At 44.3% G+C, this 18,984-nt stretch overlaps 1 protein-coding gene across 1 annotated transcript in view; it reads left to right on the forward strand.

Annotated features, from left to right (window-relative positions):
- Positions 1 to 18,984, forward strand: part of LOC139560659 (ephrin type-B receptor 3-like) — a 49,341-nt gene that overhangs the window by 23,479 nt on the left and 6,878 nt on the right. Inside the window, exons 7-13 of the mRNA XM_071377645.1 lie at positions 4,078 to 4,234; positions 4,973 to 5,081; positions 5,370 to 5,422; positions 5,901 to 6,023; positions 7,646 to 7,893; positions 16,723 to 16,938; positions 17,702 to 17,851. Coding sequence (XP_071233746.1) covers positions 4,078 to 4,234; positions 4,973 to 5,081; positions 5,370 to 5,422; positions 5,901 to 6,023; positions 7,646 to 7,893; positions 16,723 to 16,938; positions 17,702 to 17,851 — 1,056 coding nt within the window. The remainder of the gene's footprint in view (positions 1 to 4,077; positions 4,235 to 4,972; positions 5,082 to 5,369; positions 5,423 to 5,900; positions 6,024 to 7,645; positions 7,894 to 16,722; positions 16,939 to 17,701; positions 17,852 to 18,984) is intronic.

Here is an 18,984-nt window from a genome sequence, read left to right on the forward strand (position 1 = left end):
ACATAACTCAGGCAGTAGGAAGCTCTCTCATCCATTTATATGCAGATGATACAGTCTTATACTCAGCCCCGGATTTTGTGTTAAACGCTCTACAACAAAGCTTTCTTATGCTTCCAACACACTGACACACGTCATTGCGCAAAATAGTACACAGCATCATCTGCATATGTATGTGTGCAACAAAAGTTCAACATTCACCTTCTGCTACCATTTCTGTCAAGCCGTCTACGCATACAGTTTGATCGCATACGTTCGACAAATCCAACATACAGTATGCACCACACAGAACACACTGCAACTGCCTCTGCAACGCTATGCTGCAAGTCAAACGCAGCGTTTCATTGGATGTAATTCTGGTGTACCAAAATGCAATGCCGCTGTCTGAGTTTCTGAAGCGGTAGAGTCCAACAAGCTTTCTCTGCCCTTTAACCCTGTTCTGAACATCTCCAAAACATTGTGGTTTGGTAAGAAGAATGCCCCTCTCCCCACCAGTGTGATTACTACCTCTGAGGGTTTAGAGCTTGAGGTAGTCACCTCATACAAGTACTTGGGAGTATGGCTAGACGGTACATTGTCCTTGTCTCAGCACATATCAAAGCTGCAGGCTAAGGTTAAATCTAGACTTGGTTTCCTCTATAGTAATCGCTACTCATTCACCACAGCTGCCAAAATAACCCTGATTCAGATGACCATCCTACCCATGCTAGATTACAGAGACATAATTTATAGATCAGCAAGTAAGGGTGCTCTTGAGTGGCTAGATGTTCTTTACCATTCGGCCATCAGATTTGCCACCAATGCTCCTTATAGGACACATCACTTCACTCTATACTGCAGCCCTCATCCTCCACATACAACACCCTTTCTGCCAGTCACATTCTGTTAAAGGTCCCCAAAGTACACACATCGACTGGAACGAGCTGCAAAAACACTCAAGCTGGACAGTTTTATCTCCATCTCTTCATTCTAAGACTCAATCCTGGACACTCTTACTGACAGTTGTGGCTGCTTCGCGTGATGTATTGTTATCTTTACCTTCTTGCCTTTGTGCTGTTGTCTGTGCCCAATAATGTTTGTACCATGTTTTGTGCTGCTAACATTTTGTGATTCTGCCATGTTGTTGTCATGTGGTGTTGCTACTATGCTGTGTTGTCATGTGTTGCTGCCATGCTATGTTGTTGTCTTAGGTCTCTCTTTGTGTAGTGTTGTGGTGTCTCTCTTGTCGTGATGTGTGTTTTGTCCTATATTTATATTCTTAAACCCAGGCCCCGTCCCCGCAGGAAGCCTTTTGCTTTTTGGTAGGCCATCATTGTAAATAAGAATTAATTCTTAACTGACTTGCCTAGTTAAATAAAGGTTAAAAAAATAAAATAACAAAAATGGCAAATAGGCCTAAAAACATTTACAATGAATAGTAAAATCACAGTAATGGCTTTAGATCATTGTCATGGCTTTAACTAAGTCTAGGACCCTCATGGGCATGGAAATGTGTGTGTGTGTGTGTGTGTGTGTGTGTGTGTGTGTGTGTGTGTGTGTGTGTGTGTGTGTGTGTGTGTGTGTGTGTGTGTGTGTGTGTGTGTGTGTGTGTGTGTGTGTGTGTGTGTGTGTGTGTGTGTGTGTGTGTGTGTGTGTGTGAGATAGGACACCGTTTTTGTTGTTGTTGTTGTATTTAACCTTTATTTAACTAGGCAAGTCAGTTAAGAACAAATTATTATTTACAATGACGGCCTATCCCGGCCAAACCCGGGCCAATTGTGCGCTGCCCTATGGGACTCCCAATCACGGCCAGATGTGATACAGCCTGGATTCAAACCAGGGACTGTAGTAACCCTCTTGCCTTAGACCGCTGTGCGACTCGGGAGCCCTATAATAAGTAGTTCCCTGGCAGGGAATCGAACCAGGTCCACGGCGGTGAGAGTGCCGAATCCTAACCGCTAGACAGCGCAACCGCAACCGCTCCCTACCATAATCAGATGGTCTTCAGGGTGGGCCCCTGTGGCCCCCCTTCCAGCAGTGTCTTCTCTCTTCATCTGTTGACCTTATCTCAAGTTGAGTTCCACATCCCTCATGGTCCTGGTTCCACAGGAACTGGCCTGCCCTATCAGGAACTGAAACTAGACTGTTGCCCTTTTTCACAATAACTTTCTGCATTTCCCCTTTTCTCAGTCAGTAACTTCCCACATACCAAGTTCCTCTTGACATTTCCTCGACCCCTAATATATACATTCCTTATACATATAAAGTAATCAGTAAGTTGTAGCATGGTAACATGAATAAGTATATTTCCAGCTAGAATCCAACAAGTCTAATTCAGGGACCCCGTTTTTTCCGCCAGAATTTCTGAGGACCCCCAACTTTGAATACCACTGGTCTAAGCTGTGTTCCTGTAAAAGCATGTGACAACTGCTGATATTTAAAGGGCTTCATAAATACAGTGGGGAGAACAAGTATTTGATACACTGCCGATTTTGCAGGTTTTCCTACTTACAAAGCATGTAGAGGTCTGTCATTTTTATCATAGGTGCACTTCAACTGTGAGAGACGGAATCTAAAACAAAAATCCAGAAAATCACATTGTATGATTTTTAAGTAATTAATTTGCATTTTATTGCATGACATAAGTATTTGATCACCTACCAACCAGTAAGAATTCCGGCTCTCACAGACCTGTTAGTTTTTCTTTAAGAAGCCCTCCTGTTCTCCACTCATTACCTGTATTAACTGCACCTGTTTGAACTCGTTACCTGTATAAAAGACACCTGTCCACACACTCAATCAAACAGACTCCAACCTCTCCACAATGGCCAAGACCAGAGAGCTGTGTAAGGACATCAGGGATAAATTGTAGACCTGTACAAGGCTGGGATGGGCTACAGGACAATAGGCAAGCAGCTTGGTGAGAAGGCAACAACTGTTGGCGCAATTATTAGAAAATAGAAGAAAATAGAAGAAGTTCAAGATGATGGTCAATCACACTCGGTCTGGGGCTCCATGCAAGATCTCACCTCGTGGGGCATCAATGATCATGAGGAAGGTGAGGGATCAGCCCAGAACTACACGGCAGGACCTGGTCAATGACCTGAAGAGAGCTGGGACCACAGTCTCAAAGAAAACCATTAGTAACACACTACGCCGTCATGGATTAAAATCCTGCAGCGCACGCAAGGTCCCCCTGCTCAAGCAGGCGCATGTCCAGGCCCGTCTGAAGTTTGCCAATGACCATCTGGATGATCCAGAGGAGGAATGGGAGAAGGTCATGTGGTCTGATGATTCAAAAATAGAGCTTTTTGGTCTAAACTCCACTCGCTGTGTTTGGAGGAAGAAGAAGGATGAGTACAACCCCAAGAACACCATCCCAACCGTGAAGCATGGAGGTGGAAACATCATTCTTTGGGGATGCTTTTCTGCAAAGGGGACAGGACGACTGCACCGTATTGAGGGGAGGATGGATGGGGCCATGTATTGCGAGATCTTAGCCAACAACCTCCTTCCCTCAGTAAGAGCATTGATGATGGGTCGTGGCTGGGTCTTCCAGCATGACAACGACCCGAAACACACAGCCAGGGCAACTAAGGAGTGGCTCCGTAAGAAGTATCTCAAGGTCCTGGAGTGGCCTAGCCAGTCTCCAGACCTGAACCCAATAGAAAATCTTTGGAGGGAGCTGAAAGTCCGTATTGCCCAGCGACAGCCCCGAAACCTGAAGGATCTGGAGAAGGTCTGTATGGAGGAGTGGGCCAAAATCCCTGCTGCAGTGTGTGCAAACCTGGTCAAGAACTACAGGAAACGTATGATCTCTGTAATTGCAAACAAAGGATTCTGTACCAAATATTAAGTTCTGCTTTTCTGATGTATCAAATACTTATGTCATGCAATAAAATGCTAATTAATTACTTAAAAATCATACAATGTGATTTTCGGGATTTTTGTTTTAGATTCCGTCTCTCACAGTTGAAGTGTACCTATGATAAAAATTACAGACCTCTACATGCTTTGTAAGTAGGAAAACCTGCAAAATTGTCAGTGTATCAAATACTTGTTCTCCCCACTGTACATGTGATTGATTGATGTGTTCCACAGGGCCAGGCCATGTCTCACACGGTGACAGCCCAGCACAGCTCAGTCCGTGTGGAGGGATTGAGGGCTGCCACTCCCTACGTGGTCCAGGTCCGGGCTCGCACCGTGGCTGGCTACGGCCGCTACAGCATCCCTAAGGACTTCAGCACCTCAACACACAGTAAGTAATTTCATTTCTCCTCCTCCTCCTCCTCCTCCTCCTCCTCCTCCTCCTCCTCCTCCTTCGCTATTTCATTGTCACACTCTTTCTCTCTGCGTTCTGTGTCTCTCTCTCTTTCCCTCTCTCTCCTCCTTCTCCGCCTTCACTACTTTGTCTTTCCTTCTCTTTCTCTGTCTCTCTCCCTTCCCTTCTGTCCCATCACTATTTATCATTGTCCTTCATCATTGATAATGCCTCATCTTTTTATTCACCAGTGTTCTAAAGATTTTCTATGTTATCTTTAATCAGTACAATCCATCCAAGCAGTGAAAGAACTCTGAACAAGCTATTTCAAGGAGCTGTGCTTTTTTTTTACGGGCCCTTCCCAGCAATGCAGAATAAAATGTAAAGGAAAAAAAGTGAAAAATAACAACACAAGGAATAAATACACGACTTGGCTATATACACAGGGTAGCATATTATGGTAGCAGATGAATGCAAGGTGAATACAAATAACATTGAAGTAAAATTAATATTAGAATATAGTTTATATTTTTTACTGTGCATTGCTTTTCATAATGACGTGTATTTATTGTGAAGAAAAAAAATAAATACATGTATACACAGATTGGAATACAATGTCCATTATTTGTTTTGCCATGAATCTGCCTCCATATTTCGCTAGCTGTTTCTTTAAGAATTTATTCAGTGACATTCCATGTGTTTATTCTTTGTTCTTTATTCTTCGATGACCTTTAGGTGACCCTATGAAGTCAGTGCAGGACCAGCTGCCTCTCATAGTGGGTTCAGCGTCCGCCGGTCTCGTGGTCATCGTCGCCCTTGTGGTCATTGCCATAGTTTGCTCTCGGTAAGTGTTTGACTTATTTGTATTTATCTAAACAGGCCTTTTTGGTCATTATTTTGACATTTTCAGTCATTGTTTGGTATCTTGGTTCCTTGAATCCTGAAAAGGCCCTTAGAAATCCTTTAGCCACCCTGAGCATTGTTCCATTCTTCCAATCCCGACTGTCTGCAGACAATCTACTATCTTCTGCTTGTTATGTGAAAGCAGCCTGTGTATCTACTGTGGAGTGCCTGCCAAGACAGAGGATGGATGATGTGAATGAGATTGTGCGTGTGTGGTCCTTGTTTGTAGGAAGCAACGCAGCGGTTCGGAGCTGGAATACACAGAGAAGTTGCAGCAGTATGGTGAGTACTGAGGGGAAGGTGTGTGTCTGTTGGGGGAGGGGGTTGTGTGTGTGTGTGTGTGTTGGGGGAGGGGGTTGTGTGTGTGTGCGTGTGTGTGCGTGTTGTGCATGCAGACTTGGAGAGCTGCGCCTTTCTGTGGTCCTTTGTTCAAACCAGGACAGTAAACCACCTGATTTAATCAATTATCCAATCACCTGACCAAAGCAGGAAACTACATTTGCTCAATGAAATCATGATTATCTAGATCAGGTGGTTTATGAAACCCCAAAGTGTAGCAGACTCCCTTTTCAAGACTCAAAGAGCTGTGTGATAGATATGTCCAACTGCTGTTCATGCATCAAATTTGATTCCATTCATAACTGTATTAGTTAATAATGCCGCATTGGAACGCAACAACAAAAAACTGCCAGTGTCATGAATATCTGATGAATGTGTATATTCAAGAACATCTGATGCATTCCTCCCTTCATCTCTGTAGTTTCTCCTGGGGTGAAGGTGTACATTGATCCGTTCACTTACGAGGACCCCAATGAGGCAGTCCATGAGTTTGCCAAGGAGATTGACATCTCGTGTGTGAAGATTGAGGAGGTCATTGGTGCAGGTAACCAACATAGCTAGGTGTTGAAGTGCGGTGTTTGGAGGGCAGGGTTTTGTGGAGGGAGTGGATTTTGTGTTTTGGGGGAGGGGGATGGGGGGGGGGGGTATTTGTGAAGATGGAGGGATGTTTTGGGACAGCTGTGTGTTTAGGGGAGTGGGTGATATTGGGGTGGGTTGTTGGTTGAACAAGATGTGTGTTGGGTGGTAGGGGCAGGGGCAGGGGTTGTTGGGCGGAGGTGTGGAGGGGAAGTGTGGAGAGTAGGTGTGGAGAGTAGGTGTGTAGGGGAGGTGTGGAGAGGAGGTGTGGAGGGGAGGTGTGGGGGGGTGTGGAGGGGAGGTGTGGAGAGGAGGTGTGGAGGGTAGGTGTGAGGGGGAGGTGTGGGGGGAGGTGTGGGGGGGGTGTGGAGGGTAGGTGGGAGGGAGATGTGAGGGGGAGGTAGGTGTGGTGGGGGAGGTGTGAAAGGGAGGTGTGGGGTGGAGGGGAGGTGTGGAGGGGGAGGTGTGGGGTGGAGGGGGAGATGTGGGGTGGAGGGGAGGTGTGAGGGGGAGGTGTGGGGAGTAGGTGTGGAGGGGAGGTGTGGAGAGGAGAGGAGGTGTGGAGGGTAGGTGGGGGAGATGTGAGGGGGAGGTATGGGGAGTAGGTGTGGTGGGGGAGGTGTGAAAGGGAGGTGTGGGGTGGAGGGGAGGTGTGGAGGGGGAGATGTGGGGTGGAGGGGGAGGTGTGGGGTGGAGGGGAGGTGTGAGGGGGAGATGTGGGGTGGAGGGGAGGTGTGGAGGGGGAGGTGTGGGGTGGAGGGAGAGGTGTGGGGGGAGATGTGGGGAGTAGGTGTGGAGGGTAGGTGGGGGGGAGATGTGAGGGGGAGGTATGGGGAGTAGGTGTGGTGGGGGAGGTGTGAAAGGGAGGTGTGGGGAGTAGGTGTGGAGGGGAGGTGTCAGTGAAACAACTTCTTCTGTCGTCCAGCTAGTTTGCTGTTTCTTCTCCAAGAGCATGTGTTCTTTCTCCTGACTTCACCCTGAACCATATGTCCCTTTATTTCTCTTCCTCTTTCTCTCTTCTCCTTTATAAACACACAACTTTTTACCAAGGCACCAAAACTCCCAGGCTCCTCCTCCGTTCCCTCTCCCCCTCCACCGGTCCCAGGCTCCACTCCCGGTCACGGGATGATCTTTCCTTCTCTCCATCCCTCCCCAACCTCTCAGACCCCTAAGTTTCCTGTCTCTCTCTTTTCCTACCTTCCTCATTCACTCTCTCTCCTACACAGCTCAACCCCCATCTCTCGCTCTTTTACAATCTCCTTCTTCCTTTCACTCCTATATTTCTAGAGTTTCTCCTCCTCTTCCTCCTCCTCTTCTTCCTCCTCCTCGGTTCAACCAGTAATGCTCCCTCCCTCCCTCTCCCTCACTCCTCCTCCTCTTTCCGCTCTTCCTCCACTCCCCTCTCTCCCTCCTCCCTCTTCCTCCACTCCCCTCTCTCCCTCCTCCCTCTTCCTCCACTCCCCTCTCTCCCTCCTCCCTCTTCCTCCACTCCCCTCTCTCTCCTCCCTCTTCCTTCACTTCCCTCCCCCTTCCCAACCCTCACACCCTCTCCCCCCTCCACCATCCCCTTCCCCCCAACCCTCCACCCAGGTGAGTTCGGAGAGGTGTGCCGCGGGCGCCTGAAGCAGCCCGGGCGCCGTGAGGCGGCGGTGGCCATTAAGACACTGAAGGCAGGCTACACGGAGCGCCAGAGGCGGGACTTCCTTGGCGAAGCGTCAATCATGGGCCAGTTTGACCACCCCAACGTGATCCGGCTGGAGGGCGTGCTGACCCGCAGCTGCCCCGTGCTCATCATCACCGAGTTCATGGAGAACGGAGCGCTGGACTCCTTCCTCAGGGTGAGTGAAGCTGACACCAGTTGTGGCGATGTGCGGAATTGTACATGATACATCTAATTGATATCGAGTCTACCGTACTACATAAAAACCTGGAATCACGCATAATCACACATACCACCACCTACACACCAGTAATGCTTAGAGTCGTACCGAACACACACCAGTTATGGCGATACGCTGAACCGTTCATGATACCCCTGACCAATAGTGATAGGAGTTGTGCTGTTGAAAATCCAGAGACATGCATAGTCAGACACAACATCGCTGACTGATAGGAATTCAGCTGTACTACATGTGGTCCTCTATAGCTCAGTTGGTAGAGCATGGCGCTTGCAACACCAGGATATTGAGTTTGATTCCCTTGATCACCCATAAAGAAAATGTATGCACGCATCCCTGTAAGTCGCTTTGGATAAAAGCGTCTGCTAAATGACATAAAATGTAAATTATTATATTACTACACCTGGGGACAAGGACACACACCACCTCCTACACGACAGTGGACGCTGATGGGGGAAGTACAGAACTTCTACAACTTAGAGTTCTATTACATGATTCCTACAGTAGGCAATAGGCAGTGGGCAGTGTACACACACACAGTAATGCTCTCTCACTCAGTAAGAGTTAATTAACCTCGATGAGCTCATACGAGAATGGCGCACCGTTCAAGTCCATTCATAGGTGGTCAAACTTAAGCAATAAGGCACAAGGGGGTGTGTATATGGCCAATATACCACGGCTAAGGGCTTATGGGCTGTTCTTAGCACGACGCAACGCGGAGTGCCTGGATACAGCCCTTAGCCGTGGCGTATTGACTGTATATCACAAACCCCCTAAGTGCCTTATTGCTATTATTGCTATCCCGCCTTATCGCAGCTCACTGGTCACCATAGCAGCACCCACCCGTAGCACACGCTCCAGCAGGTATATCTCACTGGTCACCCACAAAGCCAATTCTTATTTTGGCCGCCTCTCCTTCCAGTTCTCTGCTGCCAATGACTGGAACGAACTGCAAAAATCTCTGAAGCTGGAGACTTTTACCTCCCTCACTCGCTATAAGCACCAGCTGTCAGAGCAGCTCACAGATCACTGCACCTGTACATAGCTCATCTGTAAATAGCCCATCCAAACTACCTCATCCCCATACTGTAGTTATTTATGTATCTTGCTCCTTTGCATCCCAGTATCTCTAGAGACATAAAAAGGCTCTCTAAGGTCAGGGCGTGACACCAATGTTGTCCTATATATTTTTTTTTTAAATCCCAGCCCCCGTCCCCGCAGGAAGCCTTTTGCCTTTTGGTAGGCCATCATTGTAAATAATAACTGACTTGCCTAGTTAAAGGTTAAATAAAAAATAAATGGTGTATAACGTTAATAAATACAAATAATCTCTCTTACTGGATAAATTTACGATCATAAAGTACAGAGCAATTTCCATAACCCTCCTTGGTTCATTTCATTACATCTCATTTCATCTCATTTCAATTCATCTCATTTAATTTAATTTCATCTCATTTAATTTCATCTCTCGTGACTCAAGCTCATCTGGTGACTCAAGCTCAGCCTCTCACTCCTTCTCACACACTCCTGTCAGTCAGATGTCCATCCAGCTGCATTTATGTGTGTTTGTGTGTGTGACTCATAGATACACACTGCAGTGATCTTGTGATGTCACGTCAAACTACTGTGCCTGGCTCTGGGATGCAGACAGAACTACACACATGTACACATGTGAACGCACATAACACATGCATAACAACAAGAAACACATTTGCACTCAAGGATAAACACAAACACACACTCCCAAGCAGGACTGTCCTATCCATCTATGCCTCCAATGCATTAGGGCTGTGACGATATCAGCATTGTGATATTTTTTCCATGGCAAACATGAAAACAAAAAGCAGACCAAACTGTGCTGTTGTGCTATAGCTTGTAAAATAAATAAATGTGACTCTGGACGACAACATAATGATGTTTGTTTCCAACATTAGGGCTGTTTTCCTAAAGAAGTTACATCTGCTTATGGGGTTTGTTTCCTTGCCACCCAGCCTTGTTATGAATCACAGGGGTGCAACTTTGGTTTTAGTGGGGGGGGCATAATTGTATTTTTTTATTTTTTTGTTTAAATCCAGTCGGACAGCTTCCTAAAGCATGCCGTTGCCTAGTTTTGTTTGACATTCCAATGATAAAACTGGGGGGGACAAAAATGCCATTTCAAAATGTGAAAGTTGCCCCCCTGAGTTCCCCCCTGATGGTGTTGTTGTTAACATACCCATCCAAATGTGTTTTCATGTCAAACTCCATTCAAGTGTAAATAACAAAGCAGTATGTTTAGATACTTGGCACGTTGGGAATCTAACCCTCCTGAGTTCATGACAAATGAACCTTGATTTCTAGGCTCCTTGAGACATGGAAGTATGCCATCACAAAACTAATGAGAAATGGGACTGATTATGGAGCTGTTTATAAAAATAGAATCATTAGAACGAACATCCCCATTCAAGTCAGAAGGTTGGCATTTATTTGAATGACTCATGTACTGGAGGCAGCCCTGCAGAGTGGTCTCTAGCTGGCACAGCCACAAAGTCATAAAATCTGATTTTAAACCCAACCTTAACCCACTGTTAACCCTAATGCCTAACCCTAACCTTAAATTAACCTAACCCTAACCTAAACATTTTTGTTTGCATTAATTTTTACGATTTCGACAATTTTGACTTTGCAGCTGGCCCATCTAGTGGAAATCGCCCAGTTCGGCCTCCAAGGCAAGATTCATGACAATAAATGTCAACCTGCTTCAAGTCAAGGAGACATGATTTTCCATTCTAGTTATTGTAATTCTATGGAGCTGTTGTGAGTGGTAGCATGGTTCCATCAACTCGATGCTTAATTCATTTCAGTCAAGACTGGATAAGCAGAGAAAGGTCTAACCTCTAGTCATTCTGGGAAAAGATAATTGAATTCTAACTGTAACTAATTATCAGTGGACTGTCCTATTCACTTTCACGCTGTAGCAACACACACACACACACATACACACACACACACACACACACACACACACACACACACACACACACACACACACACACACACATATTTAAATTACTCATTAGGGATCAGACACATGGTAATCTGTTGCAGACTGATAGAACCAGTCATTGATAGTTATTCCATATGTTATGTTTATGTTTATGTAGGCTTATGTAGGTTTATGTTTATTATGTTTATGTAGGTTTATGTTTATGAAGGCTTATGTAGGTTTATGTAGGTTTATGTTTATGAAGCTTTATGTAGGCTTATGTTTATGTAGGCTTATGTAGGTTTATGTTTATGTAGGCTTATGTAGGTTTATGTTTATGTATGCTTATGTAGGTTTATGTTTATTATGCTTATATATGCTTATGTAGGTTTATGTTTATGTAGGCTTATGTAGGTTTATGTTTATGTAGGCTTATGTAGGTTTATGTAGGCTTATGTAGGTTTATGTTTATGAAGGCTTATGTAGGTTTATATTTATGTACAGTAGGCTTATGTAGGTTTATGTTTATGAAGGCTTATGTAGGTTTATGTCAATGTAGACTTATTTAGGTTTATGTAGACTTATGTTTATGTAGGCTTATGTAGGTTTATGTTTATGAAGGCTTATGTAGGTTTATATTTATGTACAGTAGGCTTATGTAGGTTTATGTTTATGAAGGCTTATGTAGGTTTATGTCAATGTAGACTTATTTAGGTTTATGTAGACTTATGTTTATGTAGGCTTATGTAGGTTTATGTTTATGAAGGCTTATGTAGGTTTATATTTATGTACAGTAGGCTTATGTAGGTTTATGTTTATGAAGGCTTATGTAGGTTTATGTCAATGTAGACTTATTTAGGTTTATGTAGACTTATGTTTATGTAGGCTTATGTAGGTTTATGTTTATGTAGACTTATGTCGTTTTATGTTTATGAAGGCTTATGTAAGTTTATGTTTATGTAGACTGACCTACTGACTGATTTTATCTCCCTCTTCCCTCTCTCAATTCAATACAATTCAAAGGGCTTTATTGGCATGTTTACATTGCCAAAGAAAGTGTCATATTATGGCTATATACAGTATTGTAATGATGTGCAAATAGTTGAAGTACAAAAAGGAAAATATATAAATATGTGTTGTATTTACAATGGAGTTTTTCCTTTTCTTGTGGCAACAGGTCACAAATCTTGCTGCTGTGATGGCATAATGTGGTATTTCACCCAATAGATATGGGATTTTATCAAAATTGGATTTGTTTTTTAATTCTTTGTAGGTCTGTGTAATCTGAGGGAAATATGTGTCTCTAATATGGTCATACATTTGGCAGGAGGTTAAGAATTGCAGCCCAGTTTCCACCTCATTTTGTGGGCAGTGTGCATATAGCCTGTCTTCTCTTGGGAGAAGGCCAGCTTGCTTAGGGGACTTCTCCAGGTTAATCTCTCTGTAGGTGATGGCTTTGTTATGTAAGGTTTGGGAATCGGTTCCTTTTAGGTGGTTGTAGAATTGAACGGCTCTTTTCTGGATTTTGATCATTAGTGGGTATCGGCCTAATTCTGCTCTGCATGCATTATTTGGTGTTTTACGTTGTACACTGGATATATTTTTGCAGAATTCTGCATCAAGAGTCTCAATTTGGTGTGTCCAATTTTGTGAATTCTTGGTTGGTGAGCAGAACCCAGATCTCACAGCCATAAAGGGCAATGGGTTATATAACTGATTCAAGTACTTATAGCCAGATCTTAATTGGTATGTCGAATTTTATTTTTATTTATTTTATTTATTTCACCTTTATTTAACCAGGTAGGCCAGTTGAGAACACGTTCTCATTTACAACTGCGGCCTGGACAAGATAAAGCAAAGCAGTGCGACAAAAACAACAACACAGTGTTACACATAAACAAACGTACAGTCAATAACACAGTAGAAAAATCTGTATACAGTGTGTGCAAATGGAGTAAGGAGGTAAGGCAATAAATAGGCCAATAGTGGCGAAGTAATTACAATTTAGCAAATTAACACTGGAGTGATATATGTGCAGATGAGGATGTGCAAGTAGAAATACTGGTGTGCAAAAGAGCAGAAAAACAAATATGGGGATGAGGTATGTAGTTGGTTGGATGGATGGGCTATTTACAGATGGGCTGTGTACAGCTGCAGCGATCGGTAAGCTGCGCTGACAGCTGACGCTTAAAATTAATGAGGGAGATATAAGTCTCCAACTTCAGTGATTTTTGCAATTCGTTCCAGTCATTGGCAGCAGAGAACTGGAAGGAAAGGTGGTCAAAGAGGAGTTGGCTTTGGGGAGGACCAGTGAAATATATCTGCTGGAGCGCGTGCTACGAGTGGGTGTTGCTATGGTGACCAGTGAACTGAGATAAGGCGGGACTTTACCTAACAAAGACTTATAGATGACCTGGAGCCAGTGGGTTTGGCGACGAATATGTAGCGAGGACCAGCCAATGAGAGCATACAGGTTGCAGTGGTGGGTAGTATATGGGGCTTTGGTGACAAAACGGATGGCACTGTGATAGACTGCATCCAATTTGCTGAGTAGAGTGTTGGAGGCTAATTTGTAAATTACATCGCCGAAGTCAAGGATCGGTAGGATAGTCAGTTTTACGAGGGTATGTTTGGCAGCATGAGTGAAGGAGGCTTTGTTGCAAAATAGGAAGAAGATTCTAGATTTAACTTTGGATTGGAGATGCTTAATGTGAGTCTGGAAGGAGAGTTTACAGTCTAGCTAGACACCTAGGTATTTATAGTTGTCCACATATTCTAAGTCAGAACCGTCCAGAGTAGTGATGCTAGTCTGGCGGGCGGGTGCGGGCAGCGATCTTTTGAAGAGCATGCATTTCGTTTTACTTGCATTTAAGAGCAGTTGGAGGCCACGGAAGGAGTGTTGTATGGCTTTGAAGCTTTATGTTCATTTTGATGGCGTAGAAGGCCCTTCTTGCCTTGTCTCGTTCACAGCTTTGTGTAAGTTACCTGTGGCGCTGATGTTTAGGCCGAGGTATGTAGAGTTGTCGGTGTCTAGATGGAATTTGTATTTGTGGTCCTGGCAACCTTTTTTGGAACGCCATTATTTTTGTCTGACTGAGATTTACTGTCAGTGCCCAGGTCTGACAGAATCTGTGCAGAAGATCTAGGTGCTGCTGTAGGCCCTCCTTGGTTGGGAACAGAAGCACCAGATCATCAGCAAACAGTAGACATTTGACTTCAGATTCTAGTAGGGTGAGGCCGGGTGCTGCAGACTGTTCTAGTGCCCTCGCCAATTCGTTGATATATACACTACCGTTCAAGAGTTTGGGGTCACTTAGAAATGTCCTTTTTTAAAGAAAAGCACATTTTTTGTCCATTAAAATAACATCAAATTGATCAGAAATACAATGTAGACATTGTTAATGTTGTAAATTACTATTGTAGCTGGAAACGGCAGATTTGTTATGGAATATCTACATAGGCGTACAGAGGCCCATTATCAGCAACCATCACTCCTGTGTTCAAATGGCACGTTGTGTTAGCTAATCCAAGTTTATCATTTTAAAAGGCTAATTGATCATTAGAAAACCCTTTTGTAGTTATATTAGCGCAGCTGAAATCTGGTGTCCTGAATTAAGAAGCAATAAAACTGGCCTTCTTTAGACTAGTTGAGTATCTGGAGCATCAGCATTTGTGGGTTCGATTACAAGCTCAAAATGGCCAGAAACAAAGAACTTTCTTCTGAAACTCGTCAGTCTATTCTTGTTCTGAGAAATGAAGACTATTCCATGTGAGAAATTGCCAAGAAACTGAAGATCTGGTACAACGCTATGTACTACTCCCTTCACAGAGCATCGCAAACTGGCTCTAACCAGAATAGAAAGAGGAGTGGGAGGCCCCGGTGCACAACTGAGCAAGAGGACAAGTACATTTGAGTGTCTAGTTTGAGAAACAGACGCCTCACAAGTCCTCAACTGGCAGCTTCATTAAAGAGTACCCGCAAAACACCAGTCTCAACTTCAACAGTGAAGAGGCGACTCTGGGATGCTGGCCTTCTAGGCAGAGGTCCTCTGTCCAGTGTCTGTGTTCTTTTGCCAATCTTAATCTTTTATTTTTATTGGCCAGTCTGAGAAATGGTTTTTCTTTGCAACTCTGCCTAGAAGGCCATGGACATTTCTAAGTGACCCCAAACTTTTGAACAGTGGTGTATGTTGAAGAGGGTGGGGCTCAAGCTTCATCCCTGTCTCACCCCACAGCCCTGTCGAAACAAATGTGTGTTCTTTTGCCAATTTTAACCACACACTTTTTGTTTGTGTGCATGGATTTTAGAATGTCTTCTTTTTTTCCCCCCAACACCGCTTTCCATCAATTTTTATAGCATACCCTCATTCCAAATTGAGTCAAAAGTTTTTTTGAACTCAACTAAGCATGAGAAGACTTTTCCTTTGTTTTGGGTTGTTTGTCAATTAGGGTGTGCGGGGTGAATACGTGGTCTGTCATACGGTAATTTGGTAAAAAAGCCAATTTGACATTTGCTCAGTACATTGTTTTCACTGAGGATATGTACGAGTCTGCTGTTAATGATATAATGCAGAAGATTTCTCCAAGGTTGATGTTGACGCATATCCCACTCCACGGTAGTTATTGGGGTGATCAGTCCTTGGTTCCAAATATTGGGGAAGATGCCAGAGCTGAGGATGATGTTAAATAATTTAAGTATAGCCAATTGGAATTTGTGGTCTGTATATTTTATCATTTAATTTAGGATACCATCAACACCACAAGCCTTTTGAGGTGAGAGGGTTTGTATTTTGTCCTTTAGTTCATTCAATGTAATTGGAGACTCCAGTTGGTTCTGGGAGTCTTTAATTGTTGATTCTAAGATTTGTATTTGGTCATGTATATATCTCAATTTTGGATAAATAACTCTTCTTGTTGTTGTTTGTTTAGTGTGTTCCAATTTTCCCAGAAGCGGTTAGATTCGATGGATTCTTCAATTACATTGAGAGGATTTCTGACGTGCTGTTCCTTCTTTTTCCGTAATGTTTTTCTGTATTGTTTTAGTGATTCTCCATAGTGAAGGTGTAGGCTCAGGTTTTCTGGGTCTCTATGTTTTTGGTTGGATAGGTTTCTCAATTTCTTTCTTAGGTTTTTGCATTCTTCATCAAACCATTTGTCATTGTTGTTCATTTTCTTAGGTTGGCTGCCTGCAATTTTATTGCTGTGATCTGATAGGGGTGTCATTGGGCTGACTGTAAACACTCTGAGAGACTCTGGGTTGAGGTCAGTGATAAAGTAGTCTACAGTACTACTGCCAAGAGATGAGCTACAAATGTATCTACCGTAGGAGTCCCCTCGAAGCCTGCCATTGACTAGGTGCTGTACAAACCCAGCGTGCGACAGAGCTGCGGGAGTTGTGACCCATTTCTGTTGGTTATGTTGTCGTAGTTGTGCCTAGGGGGGCATATATGGGGGAGGGAATGCTGTCACCTCCAGGTAGGTGTTTGTCCCCCTGTGTACTGAGGCGGTGTCCTTTCTCTCTCTCTCTCTCTCTCTCTCTCTCTCTCTCTCTCTCTCTCTCTCTCTCTCTCTCTCTCTCTCTCTCTCTCTCTCTCTCTCTCTCTCTCTCTCTCTCTCTCTCTCTCTCTCTCTCTCTCTCTCTCTCTCTCTCTCTCTCTCTCTCTCTCTCTCCCTCCCTCCCCTATATATATTTCCTCTCCCATCTCCCCCATTTCTGTCTCATCCCCCTCTATCTACCCACTCCCTCTTTCTGCATTAACCCTCAATCTATCTACCCTCCCCATTACCCCTCGCCTCCCTCACAGCTGAATGATGGGCGCTTCACGGTGACCCAGCTGGTGGGCATACTGCGTGGCATCGCGGCGGGCATGAAGTACCTCTCGGACATGAACTACGTTCACCGGGACCTGGCTGCCCGCAACATCCTGGTTAATACCAACCTGGTGTGTAAGGTGTCCGACTTCGGCCTGTCCCGTTTCCTAGACGACTCATCAGCCGATCCCACTTACACTAGCTCTCTGGTGAGTGACCTGGATGGAGAGTGGGGTTGTGGGTATGGGTGACCTGGATGGAGAGGGTGGTTGTGGGTATGAGTGACCTGGATGGAGAGGGGGATTGTGGGAATGAGTGACCTGGATGGAGAGGGTGGTCTGGATGGAGAGGGTGGTTGTGGGTATGAGTGACCTGGATGGAGAGGGTGGTTGTGGGTATGAGTGAACTGGATGGAGAGGGTGGTCTGGGTATGAGTGACCTGGATGGAGAGGGTGGTTGTGGGTATGAGTGACCTGGATTGAGAGGGGGGTTGTAAGTATGGATCTTGTTAGCTTGGTCTGTGTTTAATCGGTCTTTCTATTTTTGTCTTTGTGTGTTTATCTGTGAGATTGCTTGTTTGTTTGCTTTCTTTGTTTGTTTGCAATTTTGTGTGTGTGTGAGTGTGCTCACTCATTTGTGTCTTTGTGTCTCTCTGCATTCTGTGATCATGTTTGTGAGACTTTGGTTACCTGTGTGTGTGTCTCTGCGTGTGTGTGTGTGTCTCTACGTGTGTGTGTGTGTGTGTGTATTTCTTGCGTATGTGTGTTTCTGCGTGTGTTTGTGTGTCTCTGCGTGTATCTCTGCATGTGTGTGTATTTCTGCGTGTGTGTGTCTCTGCGTATGTGTGTGTGTGTGTCTGCCTGCGTGTGTCTGTATGTGTCTACCTTCCTCTCTCTGTGTGAGTGTTTATAATGGATCCATCGCCCAGCATGCTCCACTGTATCAACCCCGCCTCCCCCTGTGTCTCTACAGGGAGGGAAGATTCCCATCCGCTGGACCGCCCCTGAGGCCATTGCCTTCAGGAAATTCACCTCGGCCAGTGACGTCTGGAGCTACGGCATCGTCATGTGGGAGGTGGTGTCCTACGGAGAGAGACCCTACTGGGACATGGGCAACCAGGATGTGAGTTAGTTAGTTCCTAGCTCCCGTTGCGTCTGATAGGCTCATACTACGAGAAGAAGTGTTTCAATATCTACTGTAGCAGACTAGAACACACTAGCAGGCGACCTGGATGTCAGTTAGTTAGTTCCTAGCTCCCGTTGCGTCTGACAGATCAACACAGAGTGTGGAATATGGTTCCAATACCCATACTACTTATTTATTTATTCAGGGTATTTATTTGATAGGGACAGTGCACATTAATCATTGAATTAAACATTTCAGTTTCAACATCAATGTAAAAGTCCCCGTTTAGCAACAAAGCAAATTTCCATCCATGTTCCCTGAATGAATTACTTAGAATGAAATAATTTATTGGGCATGAATTTAAAGTAGTATGCTAGTATGGATGTAGGAATAGAGCCACTGTTTTATTTCAGATTCATAGTCTTGAAGGGATAGTTTACACTGAGGTACATTGCAGCTGCACTTTTAGTTTGAGCTTGACAGTTATGCTTGAGAGTTTTTATCTTCACCGTGCAGGTGGTTAGTGCAGCTGTGTTGACGTTTTTTACTTTGTCTCCTGCTACCCACGTCTCCACCTGTATCTTCAATCCACAGATATTTACCACGGCAGAGTAGTTAACTACCACACACACACACACTCATACGCACGAGCTCACACACACCATCGCGCACACACACCCACTCTCTATCCCCAAAACACATCTTACCATCTCACTGGGCTTCTACCTTATTAATGAATAGAGCGCAATTATGCTCATCCAAACGTGGCATCCAACATGTTGTATCACTACAGTAGCCAGTTTCAAAAGAATCATTACATTTGTGAGCAGCGAAAAATAGGAATATGAATAGTATAGATGTTGTATGATCCCAAAGGCAAATTTGCATTGCAGCAAGAAGTAACCAAAATACATACCGACAGCATATGGATATAAATAGCTTTGTAGAGAATACAAACACGTCATGACAAATAAATGAGGAAACGGGGAGTGCAAGTTGTGCAGTGCAGTAGAGATATTCTTCATCTTTTACAAAGGCCCATTTGCTTTGTAGCAAGTAGTCAAATACATGTGAAGTTTATAGAAAGTAGAACAGAAAATAACATGTTGTTACAACAGTAATCAACTGTA

The sequence above is a fragment of the Salvelinus alpinus genome, chromosome 30, assembly GCF_045679555.1.
Source record: "Salvelinus alpinus chromosome 30, SLU_Salpinus.1, whole genome shotgun sequence".
Taxonomy (NCBI): domain Eukaryota; kingdom Metazoa; phylum Chordata; class Actinopteri; order Salmoniformes; family Salmonidae; genus Salvelinus; species Salvelinus alpinus.